This window comes from Osmerus eperlanus, chromosome 11 (genome assembly GCF_963692335.1).
Source record: "Osmerus eperlanus chromosome 11, fOsmEpe2.1, whole genome shotgun sequence".
In the NCBI taxonomy this organism is placed as follows: domain Eukaryota; kingdom Metazoa; phylum Chordata; class Actinopteri; order Osmeriformes; family Osmeridae; genus Osmerus; species Osmerus eperlanus.
In genome coordinates this window covers 3,187,892-3,204,057 of record NC_085028.1, presented here as the reverse complement: position 1 = coordinate 3,204,057, position 16,166 = coordinate 3,187,892, and the positions used below count along the sequence as shown (strand labels likewise).

The following is a 16,166-nucleotide window of genomic DNA, read 5'->3' as shown; positions in this document are numbered from 1 at the left end:
AAGTTGTACTTTTAAATCTAACATCCTCCCATCTTAAGATGAGATCTCTGTTTCTTGAGATATTCTGTCTCTTTCTGTTTTCATCTCCCAGCCATGTTATGGCTAAAGGGGCAGGCTGAAAATAACTGGCGCTGGTTTGAAGTATCATGCAGCCAACGTCGTATCAATACACTGCTACTGTAACACAGTGGAAATAGCCAGAATATAAGAAGCTTTGTTTGGTGTCACCTTGGACCTCGACAGTCTGTAAGCACTTAAAAGGAATTAACTCAATGAGCTCACGATGAAAAGAGACTTGGGTAAGTTGACACTGCTACGCCTCGACAAAGGAAAGAAAAGAAACAATACTATGTGCATGTACCGTATGAGTGAAAGATGAAGGGGGGGGGGGGCACACACTGTATGTCAGTTACCAGTATCAAATTTCACGTGTTGGTAAAATGACAGGAGCCATGTCCAAGTGAGAGGGGTGCTTACACAACCTACTGAAGGCATTGTGGCTTTGTGGGGCACTTACCCTTTCAAACACAGACAAAGACCCTGTCTGACCCTCAAATATCTAACATGGCTCAGCCATTGAGGAACTAGACTGTTTCCTATTTGGCTCAAAAGCGGTTTAAGTCATCAGCGGGACACTGATCTAGTTTGAAAAGTGAGGAACGTGAATAGGAGTGCCCTGTGTGTGTGTGTGTGTGTGTGTGTGTGTGATGGATCCATCCCGCCTCTTGGCAGCCACACGCTGACCCGAGTACACACGAAGGAGCTAGCTTACAAAATGGTTTTGCAAGACAGCGCTACGCTTTGGCAATTCAACTGCAGCTGTCAGCACTTTTTCCCTTCTTTACAGGCGTGTGCATCGCTTTGAGAACTTGTGTGCCTGTGCCCGCTAGCAGTACGCAGGTGTCGCATGCGAGAAGACGGGGAAAACATCACAGCGTTCACCTCAAGAAGACATCACACCGCTACGTTCAGCTCAGTGGGTTAGGGTGTTGGTTAAGTATCGTGTTTCCATGACGTCCTAGAGCCTTGCCAACTTTACAGCTGCTACACCACCCAAGCAGCGGAATTGCAGACAGTTTAGTAGGCTCATTATGACAGTAGGCAACTACAGCTAAGTCAACAATATTAATAACATCTGAGATCCACCAGACAAAAGAAAAATATATATACACTTCTTGAAAGAGTGCAAATGATTTAAATTCAGACCACAGACTCGATCTTAATCTAGACCAAGAAAAAAAACAGAGCGTGGGCTTGTCTTCCTCCCAAAGTGTCTGATAATGCCAGCCCCAGTCCTGAACCTGCCCTGTACGCATGGAAGCTTCCGGGCTGCAGGAAGAAGACCCAGCCCTCAGGCCTGCACACTCATCATGTTAGTCTCTGATTCCCTCAGGAGACACACATTCAACCACTCTGGAGAGGGAGTGGAGAGGAGGGAGGGGTGATGAAGGGAGGAGGGGGGCTGGGGGTGATGACTGGGCATAGCTGCCAGTCTCCCGTGCAGGGCGGTATGCCCTCCACATGCCCTCCCCTGCAGCCTGTGAGTGGGCAGGAACAGGCAAAGTTTTGGGAAGGTAACTGGTACCAGGAGTGCATGAAGCAGCCTTAAGTAAAAGGACTGATTGTTTCAGAGGGCAGTTAGCTTTACAGACAACTCCAACGTGACTTCCGGACACTCACAGAAACACAGAACGTCTAAGGTACTCTACCAAATCCTGGGTAATATAGCTGAAATATTTTAACTGTGTTGTGTAAATATTTCAAAAACATGTTCTCCACTTCACATATTGAGCCTTTATCTACTGAAATAACAGTTAGCCAACAGGCTAATGGTCAATGTAGCCTACAGGTAGTCAACATGACACTTCTACTGTTTTATTGTCACAATGTATAAAAGTCTACAGCTAGAATGTATGTCATGTAACAAATGTGCGATTCAATTTACAACTGGAAAATATGCTATGTCTCAGTTCCCCGGTGCAAGCATACATTTCCCTTACTCTAGGCTTGAAGAACATGAGTCGTTTAAACAAACAATCTTGTAGATAGATACTGTACATCCACCCTGCCACGAACAGCCGCTATTCTCTCAACAACACGGACATTCTGTCCCGTTAAATGACTTTATCAAAAGCGCGCTTAGCATCACTCAGAGCCAGACAAACAGTAGGATGCTTCAACGGATCTCAAGAAGCCCATCCGACCTAACTAGATTAAATTCATTAATACACAGGGCAATTGTACAGACTACATTCAAAACAGTACTGTAGGCTAATGTTCGCCTCATGTAGTACACTATTTTCTTTACTCACCGTCCATTTTTTCAGATTTAATGATGGTTAACGTCGGTTTCATATCGACAGCTGCCGTCATGACCATCAGATCAATCTATTTGATACAGCTGCGTGCAGTCTATGTTCTGTGAAACAGTAGTTCCGAAATAATTTATATAAAAGCGCTGTCTCCCCTATGTTGTCCAAAAGCTTGGCTTGGCAATTCTGCGTTTCTTCTGCCCTCCCGCCTCAATTGAACTACACCACAATTCTATTTTATTTTGAACAAACTTCTCTTTCAATCTCCGTTACTCTCTCTCTCTCTCTTTCTCTCTCTCTCTTCTCTCTTCTCTCTTTCTCACTCACTCACTCACTCACTCCCTCCCTCTACCACCGTCAGGGCGTTTCTGTCCTCTACTGCGCGCATGTAGCCTACAAGGCAACTGAATGGGCGGCGTTTAGACTGAGAGTGATTCACAATTCAATTACATTCTTGCCCTCTGTCTCTGGGAGAATACAGACACATTATCTATGCGCGTTACAGGAGACAACGCATGGACTGTTCCCTTCACATTTGAACGGTAGTAGGTACTCCTTTAGACACATAGATGGTTGAGAATCCTTTGAGTGTTTGTGTTGCTTTCCAAGTTGTCTGGATTGGTTTAGTGAGTTGAAAAACCTGCAATTATGGAACTTTAAGATTTATTTAGTAAAAGTTTGACTTAAAGAATGCCCACAATATTATGGCTGAATAACTGCCCTTTATTTTTGTTTGCTTAGATAAATCAGTATTTCATCATTGCTTTTAAGGTAGTCTAAACAGAAAAAGGTGACATTAAGAGTATTTGACAAGTATAGCTTGAGGGGCAGCAGTACATACAGAGCGTCATGGGCCAAGGGAACCGTCTGTGTCCAATTGCATAAGTCCAAGCGTCCCTATAACTTGTAACCAGCCCTCATAAACACCCCAGAGTATTTCCTGTTCACCTTGTACTGATCAATAAAATACAAGCTTGGGTTTTAACAGAACTACTCACTCGGATCTGTGAAAAAGGATGACGCCTTTGAACAAAATGCTCAGGATCAAATATGCCCTTCGGTGCATGGGGAAAAGGAGGACAGCAGAAACACATCTAAAAGTAACCAACAAAGTAAACAAAAATATGTCTATTTAAGTGGGTCGATACCCCCATGTAGCGGCACAAACACATTTCATTTGAAAGGAAAGGTTAGGGTGACTCTGGCCTGTTTCCTACTCTAATAAGGGGCGATAAGAACATCATATTTGTATGTGCCTTTGCAAGAAAGACATGGAATTCATATCAAGGGAGAGGGAGTGGACTAGTAAGGCCCCACTTGAAACAACCAGTAGCAAATTACCTACCATGGCAACAGATTGTCACTGCAATTCACCATGCAGGTCAGTGTGCTGTTTGTGGAACGTACCAATGTTGGCAACGACCTCCCAGGCACTATTACTGGAGGAAATATGGCAACTGGCAGGATTAACAGAACATTAATTTGTTCAAAACATTGCTGTGCTATAAATCACACAGTAGGCTTGGTTCCATCCAACAAATCTATCCTTAATCATTCTCGATAATCTCCCCAAATCTGCTCAATCTATATGTCCACAAAAGAAACCTTGTTAGCCAAGTCAATATGGTGCATTCTAATATGCATGGAATATGATTCTGCTGGTGTATGTCGTTTCAAATGGGACTGAGGAGCCAGGAGTATTGATTATGTATGGATTTTTAAATAAGGGATTCTTTACAGTCCCCATTAGCCTCCCCTGAATCAGGTTTCACTTGTCAGATAGTGGCTGCCGTGGCAACGTCTGAGGAGAGGTGCAGCGGGTATTGCGGTCTGCTCCCAGCGAGAGGCCATCGAAGGGGGGTGTAGGCATGCAAGGAGACGGTGGTGGGGGGGGGGTATCTCTCGCTTCACCTCAGTCACTCTCTCACCTTCACTCCATCTCTCTGACTGCGCCTCTTTGTTTTGTCTTAATGAGCTCCTTGTATCTACTCTTAAAAGGACAGCCTGGGTCCTTTTGTGCCTAAGGGCAGCCATTAAAACCTAATTGCGTTGCTGACTAATATCTAGACCGGAGCTTAGTGGGCTTTTCCATGGGGGTGCATGTCATCAAACCAGCCCCACCCCCCTCCACACACACACACACACACACACACCTCTCTTCTTTCTGAGGTGGGTGAGGAGTTAGGGTTAGCAGCCCCCCTCAACCTTTATCATCTTTAACCCTCGTGCTGCCTTCGGGTCACATGACCCAAAGGTTCATAACGAACCATCGTTGTGTTTACCCAATTTTACCCAATACAAAAACAAATAAAAATAATTTTCTTTTAACCTTCGCAATGTGGGGGGTCTGAGACAGCCCAACGGTTAAAAGAAAATGCTTCACTTTGTTTTTGTATGCGGTAAAGTTGTCGCAATACGACGGTGGGTCACAATGACTGATGGGTCAGAACGACCCGAAGATAACACAAGGGTTAATATGCAACACCATAAACAAGCAGCTCCTGTGTGTCTTTGGCTCAATAGTAAAATAATGTTTATAGTTGGCAAAAACAGCCTTTAAAAAAAAGAAATTGTTTGGCAGAAACTCGAGTAGCTGCATAACCAATCTTGTTTACAGCCCTGTCCCATATGTAAGCCAACATGTGAGCTTGGTTTTCACTGTCTCCAATTTTTCACCTGGCAAATGCTGTTACCATAGCTCTGACAGTTAGCCCTTCATGCGCTGAACCCGTACTCTAGATGTGATGCCATTGCTAACGTTGCCTGAGAGACACATCTGCGATGTCTGACTGCTCATCCCTAATCCACACATGGAACTGGTGCACCTGCTGCTCACAGGGTCAACTGACAGCTAGCTGAGAGGTTAGCGTCGTCGCAAATCATCCAGACGCCCGTAGATTTTTTTGCGTTGACACCTAAAAGGTGTTAGCTGGGGTAAAACCTCCATTGATCTGACATAGAATAAAATATGTGAGGAAAATGTTCTTTTCAATTGTGTACTTTTTAGTGTACTGTATGGAAATTTGGGAGAAACTATCTGAGATAAGTTTAAAATCCATGTTAGACAAATCGACTTTTAGCTTTGGTTGAGAGAAATCCTGTACATTTTACCACATGCTAACACTGACGTTCCCTTCTGTAACCCTCTGTCATTTCAATGTTAAGCTTTACAATACGATAATGTAAAAGCAAATGATGTTGGGAAAGCATGTTCTCAATGCAGTGGTACCCTTGGGTCGGCCCTCGTGTGTACGGGAACCACTTTGTTTGATCAGTAACTCTCACACACACACAGACGCACGCGCTTTGTTTCTCCTGTTTAGCGCCTGTTGTCTGGGATGCCACAGGCTGGATGCAGTCCTGCTGAGATCACAGCATACAGTGGGGAATCCAGCTAGGTGTGTGTGTGTGTGCGTTTCTCCACTCCGTCAGCACAGTGTGCGTTTGAGCGTGCAGGGGGTGGTGCTGGGGGCCTCTCCGAACAAAAGCTCTGCTCTTTCTGAACAATTAGCTTCGCTAAAAAGGACATCTCTGCCTCCATTAGCGCCACCACGTGCCCCCCATCACTCCATTGTGCAGATAATTCAATTATCCCCGCCCCCTCGGAGTCTCGTAGCCTCACAGGCCTCCCTCTTTCCTCCCCTCCTTCCCTCCCTCTCTGCCTCCAGAGCTCACTGATAAAACTCAATCACTCCATCCCCCCCACTACTACAGGAAAGCCCCTACGTCTTTGTGACTAGACGGCATCCCTTAATTCTTCTTAATTTGACTCATTTAGAGTCAGTGGAGTGAAAAAATGATGGATCCTTTGGGGAACTTGAAAGATTTTTGAAGTTTGAAGAAAAAAAGAAAATAAATAATTAAGTATTCTACAATTAAGTGTTTTCTATGGGTTGGTAAAATGCTTGTGTCAACACAAGAGTTCCAAGACAGTGCCATTCCTTCCTCAACACAAAGGAGGTGTACCCTGAGACCTGCCCAAGTGCCACTTTTGGATGAGCTGGCCGTACTTGCAGTCCCACCAAATGTGATGTCGCTGCAGACCTAGTACATTGTAACCAATGTGATGTCGCTGCAGACCTAGTACATTGTAACCAAAACAACAAGCCAGAATGTCCAATGTGTCAACATGTTCCACAATGATTGTCTTACTCCCATGCCTTCTTTAGAGTTCCTCCTGGATTTTTTTCAAAATCATGTTTTTAAGTTTGGTTTTTAATCTTTTACGTCAAATAACTGCACATTTCCATAATTCTGTAAGAAAAAAAAAAAATTACTGTTTTCTATTTCAAAGAAAGTCTAGGTGTATATATACTAGTATAGTGATGAAAATTTGATGATTTATTATTGAAGGTGCCACTTTATTGCTGCAGATGATGAGATTTGTCATATTTTTTCTGGGTTGTAAGTATTTATATGTTTATATGTAGCGCCTTGCATGGTAGCTCTGCCACTGTTGGTGTGTGAGTGTGAATGGGTGAATGAGAGGCACTGACAAGCGCTTTGAGTGCCGCATAGGTAGAAAAGCGCCATATAAATGGAGTCCATTTTCTAAAATGTCCTGTACTGCATGACGCCTTTGGTTAGTCACACAAAACCTACAGTGGTTCCACCCAGAACTGATCTGTCAATGGAATAATATGCAATACGTAAACTGCCTGACTGTAAACCAAGTGACTGTGCAACCTAGAGACTCCCTGTGACATCTCTGCTACAACCGCTCTGACGTCACCAAAAACGGGTCACGGCTCGGCGGACCGGGCATGGGGGGGGACGGGGGGTCTCTTTCTCTCTTTCTGTCTCTCCTTTTTCCGTCCTCCCCTCCTCTTGTTTTGTTTTATTGTCGTGGGGGGAAGTGTGCTCAGGCCTGATTAGCATCGCTGTTTCCTCCTTTCCCATAACCTCCAGACCCCCGCAGGCCGCCTGTTTACTTTTAGAAATAAAAAATGGGCCTGCGCCCGTGAGGACGTGCCCCTCATCAGAGGCGAAACCCCTCCCCTCCCTCGACACAGACCCACCGCCCACCCCAACCCTGGGCCAGTGACCCCCCCCCCCCCCCGAATCCCCTCATTCCTTTTCCTCCCTCACTGCCCAGCTGTCAAATCACATCAAATAAAACACAGTCCAGTGGTCCCTGAGTGCCATATCACAGCTGTGCGCGTGTGTGTTTGTGTGTGTACGTGCAAATACATGAAATACAAATGTACAGTGAGCTCATGGGTGCCTAAGACTGGATGTGTGTGTGTGTATGTATGGTTGAAGTGTGTGTGAGTGAGCTTTTTTACTGAATGGGAGGATATAGTCATACAATATGGGCTGGGTGCGAACTTAATGAATGAAAGATTAGGTGCTCTAGTGTGTATTTGTGTGTGAGAAGAATGTGTGTATTTCTTGCGCGCACTTGTCTGCGAGGACATGTGAGTGTACACAACTTGTCAGGATTGGCGCACACACGCGTGTGCAGTGGATCTCTTAAGTAGGCGTTTGTGACGGAGCTCAGCAGGGTGAGAGTGGCCAGGGTGCTGGAGAGAGGAGCGGGGTTCCTGTAAACACAGCAGTGGCATGGCAGATGTCAGGAAGCGGCGTGTGTGACAGTGAGCTCAAGGCCAGACGTGCGATGGCCTCTTGAACATACAACTTCCCTGCATCTGCTTCCATGAATCTGACGGTGCACACACTTTACATTGAAAACACACTCAATAGGTTTCCCCGACAGACCGCTTGTGTTGAATTTAACCCTTGTGCTGCCTTCGGGTCACATGACCCAAAGGTTCATAACGAACCATCGTTGTGTTTACCCAATTTTACCCAATACAAAAACAAATAAAAATAATTTTCTTTTAACCTTCGCAATGTGGGGGGTCTGAGACAGCCCAACGGTTAAAAGAAAATGCTTCACTTTGTTTTTGTATGCGGTAAAGTTGTCGCAATACGATGGTGGGTCACAATGACTGATGGGTCAGAATGACCCGAAGATAACACAAGGGTTAAACTAGACTCGGATTGTGTGTTATTTACTGCTTCCGTGATTTAAATGGGATTTGCAAAGGATCAAGGTTTTCATTCTCAATGTCATTTGCTAAGTGCACCTGTGCCTGTATTAACAACATTAAATCCTTCCTGAGGCAAGATAGGTCTAGTTTGTATTAGCTGAGGATATTAAAAAAACACAAAAAGCTTTCTTATAGGCCGTTTACATTTGAAGTTCTAGGTGGGTAGGCACCAACAAAATTGGTGGCCATTTTCCATAAGGCCATCTGGGCAATCTGTTGAGGTAGCCCAGTCAATCTGTGTTTAATTGCACTGGCTCTCTGAAAACGAAAATAAATATACCAAAGAAAACATCCATCGGCAGAAATATGGCATTGATTAATTGTGTGCTAGGACTTGGGCTGTAAAATATGAAAAGCCAGCTCACGTCATGTACAGTAAACGTGTTCTAAGCCAAGGTGTAGAAAAGACAACATCAGCAAAACGAGCCTCAACTTACACACAGGGAAAGAGCATGTGGCATTAGTACGATGTAGGCTACCGAAAAGGACCACAGGCCTCTTTTCAAATTCATTGAGGTTGACCTCAAACAGCAGTAGTATGCGAAATAAAGGAGGTCAACATGTCTCAGTTTGAGAAGCCAAACGTGTCCCACCAACGGTTCCAGGGTGTGGAGACTATCACTGACAGTGTCAGGAGTTACTGCTCTGGTTTTGAGGTTAGTGGAGCCCTTCGTCTCAGTTCACTGGCTGCTCTACACCTTCGGTGGCAGCACAGATATGCAGATGACACTCCTTCGGGTAGCAAAATGACTCTAATGGTGTGTACAGGCGGTTGCAAAAAGGCCGTTGAATGTCAGACATGCTAGAGCAAGAGAGAGAGAGCAAGAGAGAGAGAGCGAGAGAGCGAGCAAGAAGAAAGAAAGAAAGAAAGAAAGAAAGAAAGAGAAAGAAAGAAAGAAAGAGCAAAGAAGAAGGAAGGGGGGGGGGGGTCAACCCCCGGACATTCTTTTTCACTTGGACAATATTTATTTCAATGGTTTAACACAAGCACCACCAGAGGAGACTCAGAGAGGAGTGTGTCTCCGGCAACAAACATCAGAAAATCCTATCAAATCCTCGAGCCCAGAATGCACTGATGCGTCTCCTGAGACACAGAGGCTTGGGAAAAAGACGGCTGCCCTTTGGCCAGTGCTGTGCCCCCTGCATCCAGCCGGGGGGGGTGGGTGCAAGTGGAAGGGGCGGGGGAGTCGTTGGTGACGGAGGGAAGCCGGTGCCCCGAGCGCCCCTGACCCCCACCTCCCACCTCCCACCCAAGCCCTCTTCCGTGGCATGTGTCCCAGTACCCCCCCCCTCCACCCTCCCTTCCTATCTTGGCATAAATCACACTCAGAGAGGAGGCCACAGTCCAGCAGTCGCAAACGCACTGGAAGGAATGTTCCCGTTTTTAAATAAACTGCCAAAAAACTTAAGAAGGAAGAGTTTTGAGGGGTCGAAAATATCTGGGGCATGAAGCCAATCCCCCCGGGGAGGAGAAGAGGAGGATGAGGAGGAAGAGGCATCTGGTAAAGGCATTGCCCCCGGGGTCAACCTCACCAATCTCCCCAGAGAGCCAGAGACCCACAGGGGGTAGGCCTCAGGGCTCACACTGCAGCGAGTGTGTGTGTGCGTGCGTGTGTGTGTGTTCAAACCCATGTGCCTGAATGAAGAGAGACTGGTTCCAAACGCAGGGGTAAACTGTGTGTGTGTGTGTGTGTCGATGTACGCAGCCACAAGTGTGGATGTGTGGGCCTGTGTGTGTGACTCACAGTTCACTTGTCCATTCCCTTCCACACAAAGTCCTTTGTTTGCATCGAACACTTCATCCACAATGAACAATCTCCCCCCCAATCTGAGTTCCGTTTCTGGCAACAGTACGTATGTGAGACCTACTCCAGACTTCTGCAGAGGCAGATTATCCTAAGGTACACAGCAAACGTATTGTGCTGCATACACGTTCTGTACAAACAAGCACACACTTGAAAAGGCCACCATGTAACTAGATAGGCTCCCATTCAAATATTTTGACATACATATGTTTTTGTTGGCTCCATTGATGTGGGACAACTGGTTACAACCTTCCAGTTGTGTAGGGTAGAAGATGAGGCCGTTGTACAATATAGCATGTTGACAGTTAAGCATCTATAAACCACGTAATCAAGTATCCTCCCCAAAACATTGTTGCCATAGCAAAACCAGGGCTTACCTGTGTGGCAGAGGTCATGTCCGTTGGGTACCTCCTGCAGGGGCACGTCCTGGGGGTAGAGGTGCAGGGAGGGGTAGTGCTGCTGGGGGTGGACCACCCCAGGGTGTTGGGTCTGGGAGCCGACCACCAGGCCTCCACTCTGCCTCTGTGGAGGTACAATACATAGTTGACCAGGTTTGGTTCAAAGAAGCGACATAGGTCAAAGTTATAACCTTTAACCATGTTTGATACTCAGACATAGGTAGGATATACAGTACATTTGAGGTTGGATTATTATTTGTCAAGCATTGTAAAAGGTTTTGTTATTTATTAATTTGAAGCCCTAAAAATGCCCTTTCACCTAAGAGGTCTTTGTGCTGCTGTGTTGCTGTTTTTGTTCTACGGTTCCCATAAAAGATAAAACGGAGGCTAAATTTGAACTCTTTTGGTTTATCTTTGCCTCAGTGTTTTATCCTGTTTATCACCACAAGGTTTGCATAAAAGATTGGACGTCTAGAATGAATAAGTGAGCGGGATATGATTTTATTTGTAGATGAAAGCGATAACATGCAGCCCATCAGCAATACTATTCTGAGAAGTATTTCCAAACTCCCCCGTTCCATCTCATGTCACTTTCACCAAAACCATCTAACCATCATAATTCAGTTAGGGTATTCACTTTCTAACCTGATTGATATTGTGTTATTGTGCCGTTTCAAAATAAGCATGGATTATTGGGTGTGCAACCTTTGTTCTCTCACACATATATATATATATATATATTTTTTTTATTATTATTATTTTCCCACCCCTAAGGATCTCTTGATATTTTGACTACATACACAACACCGCTATCAAAATGTTTGTCTTGGTCCCGATTAAGTTGCTTGTATTTTTATTTACGTTCCGTTGCACGGTTTAGGAGCTTACAACGTTTTTGTTGCAAAAATTCCCTTGTGTGGCAGAAGAGAACTCAGTGCTAGCCTAATGTCACAACGTCATACATTTAAGTAATTCAAGACTTGCATGTACAGTAAGTAATGTCACATTAAATAATGTATTTAAACTCAAACTTGTGTGGTGCGTCGCTGTCTTCAATGCCACATCCTAAACTTTGTCAATCTGTTTGTGAAAACAGATTGACAAACAGATTGACAGCTAACATGCCCTGCACTAACACTAGTTAGCTTGCCATAGGCATTTCTCATATGGACAGATGAGGTGAAATTGTGTCTTGTTTCTTTTTAATCCGTTCGATCTCATAATCCATTTCCATATAGTTGAAACGTAGGGCTATATATACACGAATGTGTGGACTCAAATATACATAAAGAAACGCTTTTCATTTCCAGCGCATCCAAACAATCCTCTTAGTGAAGTTTGGCTAGCAACAGCAGCAGTGACTGACCTTACAGTGACAGGTTATCAACTTATGTTTTGACAAACCAGTCATTTGGAGCAGATAAACATGTGAAAACATGCAGGGCTAACAGTAGACTATTTCATTATACACTTATTATTTTAGAAGTGTAAATGAGCAGCAACAAATGTCTACTTTTTAATCTATGTAATCGTCATACATAATAAGTATGCATGCTTATTTTAATTACCCAAATATGACTTGTACAATTTAAGTTAAAAAAAACGCACCCATCTGCAACCGACGCAAGCGCACCCCACAATTTCCCCAGAAATTGTACCCTCTCTAGTTCACATTGTTCTTTCATTCTTAGACTGTTATTAAACGATTATCATCATACTTTTAGGAATCTATAACAATGGATGTCCAAATTGGACTGGATAAAGAATGGCCAGTGACTTTATGTTGCACTTCTTTACTTTATATGAAACTGTACAGGGTGACAGTATACACTCAGTTACCATCACTATTACTATAAAAAAAACAGTGAAATGTATTCAACTTTCAGACTCTGATAACACTCTCACAACATGTCAGAATACCCACTTGACGTTGAGTCAACAACCGGTAGCTGGGAGCACAGAAGCGTTTAGACAGTATCAGGACCAGAGCAGAGTATCTCAGGTCCCTGATCCAACAGTGGCCCCTGTATCCCCCACCATGGACTCCTGTCTACCCTCCTTCCACAACCCCCCCCCGGGACCACGCTAGCACGGGGGTGCCAGACTGCCAATCTGATAAGGGCCCCCTGTTAGAGCGTAGCCTGGCTTATCAGCTGCGAGCTCTGCTGTCTGGTAGTATGGAGAGGGAGGGGCTGGGGGAGGGGGGTCTCTTATGGGGTTACGTAGACAGATTATGACGATGCAATCAGTACGCTCTGGTGGTGGTACTGGTGGGGGTTGGAGGGTGGGGCAGAGTGGTAGTCATATGGGATTTGATAAGGCTGTCTCGAGTAAAATAAGCTAAACATCCCTAAAGCGTGTGAAGTCGATATATCCCTGTAATCGCTTGTCAAAACTATTGGGAATCAGAACTTTTTAGGCAAATCACACTACCAACTGGTTGGCTGGTGTTGTCAAGAACCAATCGCAAGGCTAAAGACGGGTAAATGCGTGACAGCAGCCGGGGAGACTACAAAGCCCATCAAACAGTCCCATGTCTGTCGTCCCATTTCACAGGAACACAAATCCACGTGTTTTCAAACATAGCATCAAAAAAAAAGGAAAAAAGAAAAAGAATCCTAAAACATCAAACCCTATTTTTCGCTGTTAATTCATGCAGATGCATGGAGGAAAAGGAGAGCTGCCCCGCCCCCCCCGCACCCCCCCCCCCCCCCCCCCCTCACCTTTGGATCCCGGGCCGGGCCCCGTTAACAGTCATCTCAATTTCAAAGGCGGGCGCGACCACCTGAGCCAATTAGGACGCAGGGCGCTCTGTCTCGCCGTGTTTTGTTCAGGGGCCAGGCTGGGTTCCTATTTGCATGTGACCTCCTCCTATTCCTCTAATGGACCTCCATTCTGCATACAAATGGAGGCATTTCTGCCAGCGCTTCTTAGCCCTGCACCTTTCATGGCTCACCTGACAGGAATCCCAATGTCCCCTCGTTCCTCTGATCTCGCAAGCTTTATTCAGGTTGCCCTTTCATTTGGTGGGGACCAACACTGGGTGTGCTGACAAACATTGGCCGATATAGCCTATCAAGGAACGGGTTAGGTGGATGCTGGGGCTTGAGATAGACTTGGTTACGATTGTGGTTCACACTACACTCTATATCCAGGTCCATTTCTTAGGGCTTACAGCTGGTAGGGTTAGGTGGTTAGGAACATGGAGCAACTGCCTGAGACTACATTCAGGATTGGGGGTTGATTTCTTCCTCTCATCTTTAGCAAAACCTTTACAGGGCCACGTTGTCCTGGCCCAATTCCTCCTGGCACAACCCATAGCTCAGATGTTGGACATTGGTATTACAGGGTACACCAAACTCAACAACTCAACTCAAACCATGACCTGGTGTTACACTGGGCTAAGGGTTTCCCGGGGTGTGTCCTACCCATGCAGACACTCTCCTGCACACTCCTGGACGCGTGTGGTAGGTGGCTAACGTGGGCTTAAACACACACACACACACACGTGATTTACGGCTCGGGTCTTACCATCGCGCCCAGACGGTCATAGGGGTGAAGGGCTGGGTAGGAGGAAACTGGATCCATGTAGTAACTCATCATGGGGTCTGGAGAAACAGGCCTGCGGAAGGGATCAGCACGCGCGCACACACGCACACACACAAAACAGTCAGGGTGGGGTCCCCTATCAATCACATGCTGTTTACACTTGCTGCATGTGTGAGTGTGCGCGTGTGTGTGTGTAGGTGTGTCTGTCTGGTTTTTGTATGTGATGTATAATCACAGTGGCACCGAGCTCTGTCCAGAGCAACATGAAAAACATGCGTGTCCCAAATAACATAGTTAACATTCCTTTCTTTGTCAAATCACCAGGTTTGGCATTCATCAGATGAATTTCAGCTACCTTTCTGCTGATGATGTGCAATTCATTGTTTAGTAAACTTTGGAGTGTATTGTCACCCAAGTGTCTTAAGCCATAGTCGTTTTGTGTGTCAAATTTGACCAACATTTAAGAACATTCAAGACTAAGAGAGTAGAAAAAAATCCATTGACTGGCGTCATAGTGGAAAACTAGTCCCAGCTTCCCTCCCCCTGCCCAAGTCTCTCGTCTCCCTTCCCCTCTCATCTCTCCCTCCCTCCGTCCTTCCTTCCCTCCCACTCACTTCGGGCATCTCTTTATCATTGTTTACTAGCTACAGCATCAACAGAGGGACCAGGAACCCAGCTGTGTGGATTATGTTTATAGGGGAGCGGAGTACGTGGGCAGACACAAGATGTATGCTGACTGGAGGCTACTCCAAATCACATTAAATCCAAACAAGAAACACATCACTTATTCATTTCATAACTAATCAGTATGGTCGATGTCAATGCATAGAAAATATGACTTATCCAACGTAATCCTAGCAGATGTTCAGTAAAGTGGTGCAAAATTGCCTACAGACAAATATGAAATGGATGTGTTTTACTGGAATAGGATGGTGTACCACGCATAGATTAATACATTTTACAAGACCATTTGGTAAAAGTATATGGCCATATCATGCAAAGCCAAAAACAGAATACATTTTTTTCCTCCAATAGCTTCTTCTTTTTTTTTTGGCTCTCTTGACCATACACACACTTCATGAATGGACCAATGGCCAGCAGATAAACTAAACACAGATCCACGTGATACAAATACTATGCTCAGCTCTAACCTTAAATCACTAAGAATAATCAGTATACGTCAATGTCAATAAGTAAACCGTTCGACTGGAAGTAACACTCATCTCCTAATTTGCCCATCCACATTCCTCGTGGGACGCGCGACTGTAAAGGTACCATTTTAAAGCGACTAATTCTAACGCATTAATACCATGTTTATGCAGCGACTAATGAATTCAATTAGATATGTATACTCTTAAACTGTCTATCAAATAGTCAAATACGACACCGAACTTCCAACTTACCGTTTCAGGTCAGAGAAACTTCCTGCAAATTGACTTCGCTGTGCAGTTGCCTGTGACACTTCAGCGGTAGACTGCACTGATAGTGTACCTGGCTCGCAGCAAGTCCAAAGAGGAAGGAATGAACACATGCTGGTGGTAGTCCCACCCTCCAATAATATTGAGATCCACTCAAAATCCTAGGTGGGATTTTCCACGTTCAATCATTGAATATACAAACACGTGTTCGGGTTTGGGCTTTAGGCATGTCATTTGCAACATTTTATTACTATTAGCCTATCTGAAGCTATTTAAGCCAATTAAGCAGTTGACTTTCCTATATTAACCATACATAGCTATTGTTCAGTTACATTATTTGGATGTGCCAAATAACTGTCTTTTCAACCTTTTATCAGTAATAGATATAATTGAATCATGTCACAAGGGACATTTTTATTTGATTTTGATCTCTTAGTTGGAACTTACGGTAATAACCTCACCTACTGGCAAAAACCAAAAGGAAAGGAGTCACTAGGATGATGAACATCCTGCAGTGCTGGCTTCAAACAATTGTGTTTGCGTGTGTGCTAATGTGTGTTTGGACAGTTTTGTGCCAGTGTGTGTGTGTGTGTGTGTGTACAAGCATGTGTGTGTATCATACATCATCCCA

At 44.8% G+C, this 16,166-nt stretch overlaps 1 protein-coding gene across 2 annotated transcripts in view; it reads right to left on the bottom strand.

Annotated features, from left to right (window-relative positions):
* Positions 1-15,624, bottom strand: part of ets1 (v-ets avian erythroblastosis virus E26 oncogene homolog 1) — a 35,561-nt gene extending 19,937 nt beyond the window's left edge. Inside the window, exons 1-3 of one of the 2 annotated variants that reach the window (XM_062472717.1) lie at positions 15,521-15,624; positions 14,100-14,190; positions 10,548-10,692 (exon numbers count right to left, since the gene is read on the bottom strand). In XM_062472717.1, coding sequence (XP_062328701.1) covers positions 10,548-10,692; positions 14,100-14,171 — 217 coding nt within the window. In that variant the 5' untranslated portion in view covers positions 14,172-14,190; positions 15,521-15,624. Of the gene's footprint in view, positions 1-2,312; positions 2,659-10,547; positions 10,693-14,099; positions 14,191-15,520 lie in introns of those variants that run through there. The other variant, XM_062472718.1, reaches the window with a different exon arrangement.
* Positions 15,625-16,166: the final 542 nt, after the last annotated feature.